We start from the raw sequence: 12,479 nt of genomic DNA on the forward strand, positions 1-12,479 counted from the left end.
GCGTTTCTCTGTTACAATGCTCATTAATTATACAAGGAGGGAAGTGTTTGAGAACAGAAGGGTACAAATGATTGTCTGGTCATCCATAATAAGGTTTCTGTGATTTCTCTAAACAGACTAGGTGGAGGAAATGATAACTGCTTTGAAAAGCACACCACTGATATCATCTCTCTCCTACATGAGATTTACTTCATCTCAACACAACAGCAACGTATATTCCACAAACGCAGAAGGAGTTGTGCATGTATAAGATTTAGCATAACGAACAGTGTTGCTGCTGTGTCCGGTAACGTCTGTGATTGGGAAAACTATACACTGGTTTTATAATACGTTGTAGTTCTTGATAAAACGTGTTGTAGGTTTAGTCTTCAGTCTGATGATTTGATTTCGCTCTCCATACTACTCTACCCCGTGCTAACGTCTTCGTCTCGGAATAACTACTACTGCGTACATCTATTTCAACCTGCTCACTGTATTTGTCCCTTCCTCTATAAGTTTTAGCTTCTACACATCCTTCCAGTACGTTGGTGTCTCATGGTGTGTCATATCAACTCACCCCTTCATTTAGTGAAGTTGATATACAATTTTTATTCTCCCGAATTCAATTTACCACCTAGCTATTACTTACGTAATCTACCCATCTAAGTTCGGCATTTTTCCTAGCACCACATTTAAGAAGCTTCTATTCCCTTCATCAGTTGTCGTCCATGTGTACAACGGGTTTGCATTCTCTGCTTCAACGATCATCAGTTAGTTTGCTACTCAGATAGCAAACCTCGGCAACTACTTACAGAATCTAATTTTTATCTAATTCTCTTAGAATCGGATGATTAAATTTGACTCTATTTCATAACCCTTGTTTCGATTTTGTTGATTTTCCTCTCACACTCTACTCTCAAAACACTATGCACTCCGTTCAACAGATCTTCAATGCCCTTTACTGGCTCTACCTATTACGATGTAATCGATAGGTATGAAAATTTTATTGCTTCTCGCAGAACCTCAATCCCTTCCTCAAATTGTGTTTTAGTTTCCTTTGCTGCTTGCTCATTGAAGGGATATAACAACGCTGTAACTGCCGTCAGGTTTCTGTGCAAGTTGTATACTATCTTACGCTCCTGTATACTACACTTCTACCTTCAGAATTTCAAAGAGTGTAGCCTAATCAATACTGTCAAAATTATTCTTCACATCTACAAATTCTATAAAAGTAGGTTTTTCTTTCTTCTATCTGAGGTTAGGTAGTACAGAGAGACTGCCTTGAGAGTTCGTACATTTGTCCAGAATCCAAACTGATCTCCCATGAGGCCAGTTTCTATCAATGTTTCCAGTCTTCCGAAAATAATTCGTGTCAATATTTTGTAACCATGACTAACTAAACTGATAATTCGGGAATATTTCACAGCTGTCAACACATCTGTTTGTATAGTCATCAGTCTTCTCACTGTCCTGATGCAGCCCGCCACGAGTTCCTCCCATTTGTCAAACTCTACATTTCACAGTAGCAATTGTAGCCTACATCTTCAACTCTTTGCTGTATGCATTCCAATCTCTGTTTTTCTATGCAGTCTTTACCCTCTAAAACTGCCTCTAATACTATGGAAGTATCCCCTGACGTTTTAACAGATGTCCTATCATACTGTCCCTTCTTATTTTCAGTGTTTTCCATATATGGCTTTCCTCGCTGATTTTGCGCAGAACCTCCTCATTCCTTACCTATTAGTCAACCTAATTTTCAATATCTGTCTCATATACCACATTTCAAATATATCGATTCTCTTCTATTCCGATTTTCCCACAATCTATGTTTCACTAGCATACGTGTTGTGCTCCAAACATACATACTCATTAATATCTTCCTCAAATTAATGTTACTTTCATGCTTAGTTAGTAGAATTTCTTAACTTCTTTTACTTAGTGGTACATCGTCTTGATCTTAAGTTTTTCGTTGTTCTCATTTACGCTGCTTCTCCTTCAATATTTCTTTGATTTCCCCTCAATCCATATTCTACACTCATTAGGCTATTGATTCCATTCAGTGGATCCAGTATTTCTTCTTCACTTTCACACAGTATAGCAATGTCATCAGCGAATTATGTCATCTATATCCTGTCATCCCGAATTTTAATTCCACTCTTGAATCTTCCTTTTCTTTCCGTCATTGCTTCTTAGATGTGTAGAATGAGCAGTAGGGGCGAAAGGCTGCTTCTGTATTTTCACACCAATTATAATGCGAGTGCTTCCTTCTTGGTCTTCCAGTCTTAGTGTTCCCTCTCGGTTCTTGTACATACTGTACGTTACCCGTCTTTTTTCATAGCTTAACGTTCTCTTTCTTTGGACATAGAACGTCTTGCACTACATTACATTGTTGAATGCTATTTCCATATAGACAAACCTATGAATGAGTTTTGATTTTCCATTTGTCTTGTTTCCATTGTCCACACCAGCGTCAGAACTGCATCTCTGATGTCTTTATCTTTCCTAAAGATAATAATCTTCAACTAACATTTCCTCAGTTTTTATTTTCCATTCTCCTATGTATTATTCTTGTCAGCGACTAGAATGCATGAGCTGTTAAGCTGGTTGTGTAGTAATTCTCGCACTTGTCGGCTCTTGTCATCCTCTGAATTTTGCCGGCTGCTGTGGCCGATCGGTTCTAGGCGCTTCAGTCCGGAACCGCGCTGCTGCTACGACCGCAGGTTCGAATCCTGCCTCGGGCATGGATGTGTGTGGTGTCATTAGGTTAGTTAGGTTCAAGTAGTTCTAAGTCTAGGGCACTGATGACTTCATATGATAAGCCCCATAGTGTTTAGAGCCCGTTGAACCATTTTATCCTCCGAATTTTGTGATTGATGTTTCTTCCGAAAGTCTAATGGTATCTCGCCAATCCCTTACATTCTGCACACCAAATTGAATAGTCATTTTGTTGCGACTTCCCCCCCCCCCTCCCCACCACCCCAGTGATTTTACAAATTCTGGTGGAATGTTACCTACGTCTTCTACCCTAGCTGATCCTAGTTCGTCCAAAGCTCTTCTACACTCTTATTATAATACTGGATTTCCTACTCCTTTTGTGTCGACTCCTTTTTCTCCTTCTATCTCCTTCAGTGTAGTCTTTGTACCTATCCTTCTCTATTCCTCACTAAACAGTGAATTTCTATTACACTATTAACGTTCCCGTCCTCTCCTTTAATTTCACCGAAAACTGCTTCTACTTCCTTGTATACAGAGTCAGTCCTCCCGACGAATTTTTTTTTTATTGTAGATTTTTCCACATTTCTCATGCACCCATTTCGTCTTTGCTTCCCTGCACTTCCCGTTTATTGCTTTCCTAAGTAACATGTATTTCTCTGAACATTATTGTACTTTCTTCTTTCACTGATCAGCTGAAGTCTTTCTTCTGTTACCCAACTTCCTACTGTGAAATTACGATTACTCCTTACAGGTAAATTGTTGTCTTCCATAACTGAATGAATAATTTATTTCATCTCATCCTACATTCTTTCAATCTCTTCATCATCTACGGGACTAGTTACCTTACAAACTTGTTCTACTCTGGCATATGCTGCTTTCGCGTGTATTTTGGCTGTTCATAACGGGTTATTTGCATCACTATTTTTTATCTCATTATTAGACCCACTCATGCTTTAACCCTGGTAGAACCTGTATTTGTAAACCTGTAACTTGACCGTATGTTCTGTTCGTCCTTCCACCGAACTTCACTATCTCCAGTAATATCTAATTTCAATCTGTGCATTTCCCTTTTGGTACCCAAATCTAAAAACCTTCCCATCTAGAAACACTGTTTGAATTTGCAACTCCACTGTAGATACAGAAGCCAAAATATACTTTAAAATACACTTTCATAGTTGTCTTCCGTAGCACATTACCTGCAAGTAATCTGAAGTGAATATTTACCATTGTCACTCTATAAATACTTATCTCGCTAACGCACCACACTGCATGACCATTTGTTCCTGATGATCTAGAGAGTTGCCTGAAGGGAACGGATTACACGAGAAGCCTAGGTATATCCCGTCATAATAAAATCTTACTCATGCATTGCAGTGCAGAGAGATTAAACCAGAGCTTGTGTCGCACCGGAATTTGATGTATGTTAATAAAGATATTAAGGGAGATATAAAACATTCCACGGCAATGTAATGCAAGAAAACATTCCAATTCAGTCAGGAAACTTCCGGCACCCATGTCCCACCGCATGATTTGATTGTCTGATTAGAAAATATACCTTTGCCGAATGATGACAATTGACATATATTAAATTTGGGGGATGCCACACACTAAACATTGAGGCGTATATCCTTTCGTGATAATCCATAATCAAGAAAGCATTTTTGCATTGTAAGTCCAAAAAGCCATTCAATTCAAAGTAATCTGGTTTGTTTGGCCTTCTATACGTTGAAGGCCAGTAATAATAACAGTAATGGTGGTGGTAGTAGTAGTAGTAGTAGTAGTAGTAGTAGTAGCTGTCGTAGTACTACTAGGAGGAGGATGAGGAGCCGCATCCTTCCCTTTCAAGTATCTCCAATGATGTTAGATCCACTTTTTCGTAGACAATTAAGTAGCGCTGAAAAACAAACGCAGAAGCTTCCATTGGTATTGAAATTTGCCTGTACTCCCAGCCGTGTTCAACCAACGTGTAATTCAATTTACGATTTCTTTCGCAAAGGCAAGCGAAAACACGTCCGTTAAGTTTATTAAAAGTATTCTCTCCATAAATATGATAAAACTATCGTTAGTTAATTTAGACCAAATAAGCCACTTATTCTTAAACCACTACCACAGAAGTCGATACAGTCATGTCTATTGTAAAGGAAAAGTACGGCATTCCCGGAAGACGTGCGTACTGTTATTAACCTTCTAGCGTTCGGGAATAAAATTTCCGCCACAGTTAGGTACAGCGTTGCGGTGAGTACTTGATAACATACAACTTCATTACTTACCTGAACAGTCACAGACGAATGAAATAGTTTTTATTGGAAAAAGAAGCGTTGATGAAGGCTTCTAATAGTCTCAGCCAGATGCTTATTCAATTAATTTCTTTGTGTGTGTGTGTGTGTGTGTGTGTGTGTGTGTGTGTGTGTCTGTGTATTTGTATTTCAGACAAGTTTGCAGCTGCCCAACAACAATTATTCTCTTGCGCCAAACTTTTCACGCCACAGAAACACTTGCATTATACTCCGTCAGTTATCTTTTCGCTATATATTCTAAACTCAGTCTTCGCCTACAATTTTTACATTTTTCACTTGCCTTTAGTGTCTCAGAAGTTATTAGTCGATGCCTTTATTTATGCCTGCGATATTGTCCCTTTTTGTTGCGAACGTTTTTCATATGTCCTTTGTTCGCTGATTCTGCGGTAACCTCCTCACTCCCTATCAGTCCATCAAATGTTTGGCATCCTTCTGTAGCACCACACATCCCACGCTGCAGTTCTCGGCTTTGACGATTTTCCCTTAGTCCACGATTTACCACTATACAATGCTGTGCTCCTAATGTAAATTCTCTAAACTACTTCTTCAAACTAAGGTCGATGTTTATTACTAGTAGACTTCCGTTATCCAGGAATACTTCCCCAGTTCTAGTCGGCTATCTGTGTCTTCCTTGCCTCGTCTGTCATTTATGATTTTACTTCTTTCACATGATCAGAAGGCGACAAGTATAGAGTGTCTTCACATATCTCAGTTTATGCTAAGGAGATTGACTTTTATGTTACGTACATTGTCCTACCGGAAGAAGCATGTTTCCTTGGTAGCTCTCACGTCCTCTAAAGTAGTTTTTATCCATTTGGTCGAGAACACTTTCGTTTCTCTTTTACGCTATGCAACGTATAAAATGAAATTTGTCATTTCGACATCGAAAGCAAATATCCGGTGGCATTCCTGGTGGATGAATAAAATTTTTCTTTTGCCAGGAGGAACAAATATCGATTATTGCCATTAAGACAATAATGGCTTTTACATGCTGAACCACCCGTTTCTTCTAAATCAAGGACTTTGATGAACTTTCATTAAATTTGGATAACTTCATGTTGGTGGTAAATCACTCAATACAAATAGTTTTATGACTCGCTGGTATCCAGTTGACCAAAATTATCGAAAGAGAAGGAATGCCTATAAGCAAACGTATTTCGCAGATCGAGATCACATTTTCCTTGTGTTAAAGTTCAACTTTTGCAATCATAGCAAAAATTTCATGGATTATCAACGGAATCACTGTTCCGGGTTCAGACATTGTAATCCTTTCCTCCTAGAAAATCATGGTGTTGTCGTTCACTAAGATGATTCTGGTCACTTTGAAACCGATATTACATCCTGTATACCACTACTGGCACTGTTAACGCACTGAGGAGTCCGTTTGCTTAAGCTGTGTACCAGCTGACCGCAATTACTTTGGTGAAAACGGAATTCCACTCAGCTGAAGGCAAAGGTGCAACACCACTTAAGTACCGAGGTAAACTCCACTACACGCATAAATATATAATAAAATCAAAGTGTTAGAGATTAAGAGTTTTGTGGGAAGTAAAGTAGATGGTACGAGAAATGAAGACGATCTCAGCAGAATCGGCAATTAAAGGGATACATGGAAACATTGAGAGGACGACAGGAATTGTGTTACGAGATCAGGGAATTACCTCCGTGGTACTAGAGTTAGCTGGAGGTGAGAAAAAATGTAGGTGAAGACAGATATTGGAATATGTCTAAGAAATAGCTGTGAACGTCGGATATAAATATTTTTAATAATAACGATGATAATAATAATAATAATAATAATAATAATAATAATTGTTTCTTGTAGCTCAGTGCCCCCACCCCCCCTCCTACAAGTCTCTGAACTGGACATCACGTCAGCGACTTGCGGGTCTTAAACTACCCAAGTTATTCTACCAGGGAATAGGGACCTACAATTAAACATGGTATATTCAGATCACTGAAATGTGAAAGCTAGATTAAAGACGGAAAATGTCCGTGGTTCAACCGGGATTTGATCTTCCGACCTGTCGATTTCCATTCACGCGCTTTACCGCCTTCTTTCTACTCTCCTTCTATCTGTTCCTTTGTCCTTTCTCTTCACTAATCACCGAGCGAGGTGCCGCAGGAACAAATGGTCATGCAGTGGACTCGCATTCGGGAGGACGACGGTTGAATCCCGCGTCCGGCCATCCTGATTTAGGTTTTCCGTGATTTCCCTAAATCTCTCCCGGTAAATGCCGGGATGGTTCCTTTGAAAGGGCACGGCCAACTTCCTTTCCCATCCTTTTCTAATTCGATGAGACCGATGACCTCGCAGTCTGGTCTCCTTCCACAAGAAACCCAACCCTCTTCACTAATTGAGTGCGGATGTCGCACAATATCTCTCAAATTCCAGTTAAGAAAACTTCAGTCACTTTTTTAATTGCAGAGGATGGGCAATCTCCCGAAAGAAGACGCTGAGCTACGGTGCCGGTACTAGTAGAACACCAGGATTAGTGTGATACTAACAAATTAGCACAGTGCAGTAAAGTGCTGGTAGCATCAAACCAGCCAGAAGGCTGATTCCACCCCCAGGTAAAAGCACTGCAGTGGCCAGCAGCTGCACCAGTGCGGGTACTCACAGTAGACGTCGAGTCGCCACGAGTCCTCCTCGACGCCGCCCCGGACGTGGCTGTTCTCCGCGCGGCACGTGACCACTCGGTCGTGGTCACTGGCGCCCGCCGTCAGGCGCAGCGTCGACACTGTCTCGTTCAAGTCCGGAGACACCTGAGGGCACAAAAACACAGCGTATCTGTCAACAAGTGTCAGTAGTTAGCTTCATCATACACGCAGCCTAGCAGAAGAAGAAAATGAAATTTGGTACGACAGGTGGGAGCGGCTTAACCCTTAACTCACGCGGAGTGGTCCCTCAGACAGCGCAAAAGTTTTCGAACTCGCTCTCCAGAGTCGGTTCTGGCAAGTGCTGCTATACTCTCTCTACCTTTCTTAATATCCCAACCCTACAATGTTCAGTTGTTGGTTGCATTATCAGCTTGTTTGTTTGTTGACACATATTGTTGACACTTATTGGGATCTCCTCGTAAACTACGTAATTTCTTCAGCATAATATGCAGTGTGTCCGCAGATACGTGTCAGTTTCAACGATCCCAAGTTTAACGTAATTGGAGGAAGAAGTGCGTAAAATAGATCAAGGCACAGAAGAAGTGGGCGACGATTTTTCAATAGCCAGCGATCACTGTTAGGCTAACAGAGGATCATTTATAACTACTTCAGGACAGCTATAATGAAGACCTTTCTGTTTCTCCAAAAAGTACTTAAAGTGTTAGTGAAAATCAAAGCGTTACGACTGGTGATAAAGAGAAATGTAAGTCCCAGCATTGAATTTCAACCTCGCGGGCTTTCTTTTTGTCTGTGTCGAGGGCAATTGCTATGTGCGCCGGCCGATGTGACCGAGTGGTTCTAGGCGCTTCAGTCTAAAACCGCGCGGCCGCTACGGTCGCAGGTTCGAATCCTGCCTCGGGCATGGATGTGTATGATGTCCTTAAGTTAGTTAGGTTTAAGTAGTTCTAAGTTCTAGGGGACTGATGACCTCAGATGTAATTATGTCCCATTGTGCTTTGAGCCATTTGAAGCATTTGAATTGATATGTGCAAGTTTAAGTCTTAAGATCTATTTTTTTGTGAAAATTTATGTGCTACTAGAATATATAAATTTTTGAGGATGTAGAATTCAGTTCTATCATTCCTTTATGTGTACTGATTAAAAAACTCAGTTGTGATTTTGCGTGATAAAAAGTAGAGTACGGCAGGCTTTACTTATTACAGTAACATAATCTAGGAGTATTAAAGGAACACAAGTAAATAGAAGAAAAATGTTACACAACTTAAATTAAAAGTTGCAGATCATTTGAACCATAAACTTGGTTTAAATATAGTGTCCTATAGACTCTACCTTGTAGTACATATTGCAGAAAAGTCACCTCGTAAGTTAAAGTTTAAGTAAGATTCTGGCCCCTTTTGGACCCAATATTTCACCCAGTGTACCATTGCCGACAGTGTTAACACGCTTAGGAATGCGTCTACTTAACCAACAAGCAGCAACCACGGAAGTGCAGTGTCTGCGTTTTTAAGAAGTACGATACAATTTTCCTTTGGAAATGCATCATGTCTGAAGGAACATTTCATAGGACTTCATAACAACACAGGCACATACATATTCTATTTATCCGACGGTCCCAGGCAGCGACTTTATAATAAATTATCTTCCCGCGGGGTGACCGCTCGCATAAGAAGGAAAATATGCGTTCGAGTCACGGTCCGGCACAATGTCGTCATTCCATTATACAGCTGACATTTGTCTGTAGTCGCAACGGCCATTGCATTTCATGTAAACCGTAGTTACTTTGCTAAAATCAGAGTCCGACTCAACTGAATGCATTGGTGCAATAAAGAGGTAAACAACGATTACGTAATTCCGAGTATAACACGTAAACTTGCGCAGAAATTTAGGAAAAACTGTACTCATTCCCCAGCCTCCACAATGACCAACGGTACCCCGTAATAGATTGATCTTCACGAAACGAAGATTTATTACGACATTTATTTAATTTCTAAAAATTGCACTTGTCTCTTTCTTCCACCAAACGGTCTAGTTTTATGAATATGATGGCAAACAAATAAACGAATAACTAAGAACTAGTAGCACATTACAGGCTGCTGAATATAATGAGAAGCCTGAGAACCGAAAAAAGGATTTGGTAGAACAATTTCAATAACTGACGTCGTATAAGGTCGTCTGTATTTTTGACAAATGGTTTCGAGAGATAAAAACATCGTCTTCTGGGCTTCAAAGAACTTTTGTTCCAAAATTTGTTCATTGTGAGTAAGAAACTCTTGACATGTTGCCATTAATAGGATAAAATGTAGCATATTTTATCCAGCATAATGACAACATGGCATGAAGTTCTGACTCACAATGAACTGTTTTGTAACAAAAATTATAGTTATATCTGTCGAAAGTGCCTGTAAAAAATAGACAAATCTATGTGATGTTGGCTATTGATAACTTTTTTAACAAATAATACGTAGATCGCTCCTTCTAATTTCATTACACGAGAAAATTCAATCAAAAATAGTTTTCTAATAAAAGTCTTAACTCTGGAAGATAAATGAGAAGTTAATTCTTCTTTTGTGTATGATTTACTGGATGTAGCATCCATAAGAGTTCTTATACAGACTAACTAGGTATAAAATTCCATGGTGAGGTTGGCACATACTTCTTAGCAAGCTTCATGATGTCTTTATATTTCGTAAGTTTACATGACAGAGGTACTTTATAAAGATTTTCTTCATGAAATATCAATGTAGATGAGACTTTGTGAATTACGAAATTATGGTAGATAAGTTGTGATAATGCGAACTACATGCTTGTGGTTAGTGGAATATTTAAAGTATGTGTAGTTTGAAACAGTAAACATCTCATCGTCGGCATTCTTAATGTTAAAGTTTTTCTTTTAGGAGCGTCGATAATTCTGTACATTACATACACGGAGATGAGCCTCCAAAAATACATGCGTTATGTTCAACTTCTCCCTTATGTCAGAATCTGACTACAGATTTTTGCAATGACAAAGCAAATCACGGACATATCTGGTACTTGTCCCAAAAAGCTGATGTTAACAACTCCATTCCATATGTTATTCTGATTGGATCCCATGGGTAAGTGTCATTATTTCACCATATGCAATGGTAGAAAACCTGATTTTCGGGAGAGATTGGGCATACTTGGTCATAGAACCAATGCCTCCAGTTTACGTCATTTCGGCGCCAGCATCAAGTACAACAAAGCCAATGTTAAGAAATGCAATTGTGTTTCCCGGAACAGGAGAGAATTAAACTGGAGCGATTCTGGTCACTATGTCTCGCAAGATTGCGCAGCTGCGCGTAGGACTCCAGTTGGTATCACTTTAACTATTACTAACTTATTCATTTCCAGTTAGGATTAGGTTTGACGTGACGTTAAACCCGAATATTACGTCCTTCGATTCTTCCTTAGGAATCTGGCATACCTACTGAGTAGTGGGAAGAAACTAATCGAAGAAACTCCAAGCCCAAATGAATAAATAGGGCCTGCAGATCTACTTGGAGGAAACTAAATAAAAAGCCAGGTCGGAAATGACTAGCTGTAGACAAGGGGAAAATCAGGTAGCCAGAAAAGTGCGGGTATCTGAGAGGGAACCAGACACTGCTAAGTTCGGTGATTTCACATTTTGTATGAACGAGAAGAGAATGGTGTACCAGCTGACTAAGTTGTTTCCAACAAATGATGTCTGTCACAGACAGGGTTGTGCAGTTGTTTCATCGGAGACTTAGTACTTGTATAGAGCTTTGTTTTCAGTTGGAATTGGCCGAGCGAGATCGTAATACTCAAAGAAAACAAGATCATAAGCATGATCTTATCTCTAACAAGAATGGAAAGTTTAAATGCTAGAAGTTTGCCAAATTGTACTTTTCTGTGAAAAAAGCAACTGACAGAAGGTTTCTTGCCTTGGTAAAAAATTACTTTAGAGCCTGCATAGAGCAACGAACCCCATTTGGACTTAATCTATATTTAAATATAAACGTCTTGTATGTGCGCGTACTGACAGACTTTTCACCATAACCACCCACTCCCACACACTCGTGGTTGTGGTGCTCCATAGCGCTTGGCCTCAAGCCGCTAGTAACGGAGTTTGGCCCCGGTGCATGACAATGGGCGACTGTGGCGAGCAAAAATCCGCGAAATATGGAGAAATAAATACTCTTACGAAGAGCTACATAATCTGACTTACGAAATTTACCGTATATATGAAAAGGCGTCTATTGTCTCCGTCATCCGTTATAATAAAATACTTGCTGGGCTTCGTCGTCCAGACTCTAATAACGACCATGTAATATCAAAATAGATCAAATTTAGTATGTCTGCACGTTTTCGTCAATCACGCTTTACCGACGATCAATAGAGAAACAAAGAGAAAAATGTAAATGCATTCAAAAATGAAAATATTCGTAACGAACAAATGAAGAATCGAACGGTACACTGCAGTGACTAGGACAAACATTTCGCTTGTTCTTCGGGAGTATAATTTAGCGCGTTTACGTCAATCACTTCGTTTACCTTTCTTTTGCATTATTTTTCGTGAGTAAAATCCTTGGCACTGTGGAGTTACCCACGATTAAATAAAACTGTGTAATGTAATGTTAGAGAAAGTAGGGATGGAACAGGTTGATGATTGGAAAGTTTATTCAGTAATACGGTAAAGGTTTAAATTCATAGAGAATATAGCTTTTTATAAGAGAACTAAGTGTTCCACATCGCGATTTATATTGAGATATCTGCCAACCACAATAATCCTCTTCCACGCTCCACAGTACCTATGAAACACGTTGAGAACAATCACCATTACGTTTCACGATGAATGAAACAATAAAAACATTTTCAAATATACGC

At 39.5% G+C, this 12,479-nt stretch overlaps 1 protein-coding gene across 1 annotated transcript in view; it reads right to left on the reverse strand.

The window, feature by feature from the left end:
* The window catches only part of LOC126481984 (nephrin-like), a 460,432-nt gene that overhangs the window by 319,520 nt on the left and 128,433 nt on the right, over positions 1-12,479 (reverse strand). Inside the window, exon 4 of the mRNA XM_050105949.1 lies at positions 7,613-7,757. Coding sequence (XP_049961906.1) covers positions 7,613-7,757 — 145 coding nt within the window. The remainder of the gene's footprint in view (positions 1-7,612; positions 7,758-12,479) is intronic.

The sequence above is a fragment of the Schistocerca serialis genome, chromosome 5 (assembly GCF_023864345.2).
Source record: "Schistocerca serialis cubense isolate TAMUIC-IGC-003099 chromosome 5, iqSchSeri2.2, whole genome shotgun sequence".
NCBI lineage: Eukaryota > Metazoa > Arthropoda > Insecta > Orthoptera > Acrididae > Schistocerca > Schistocerca serialis.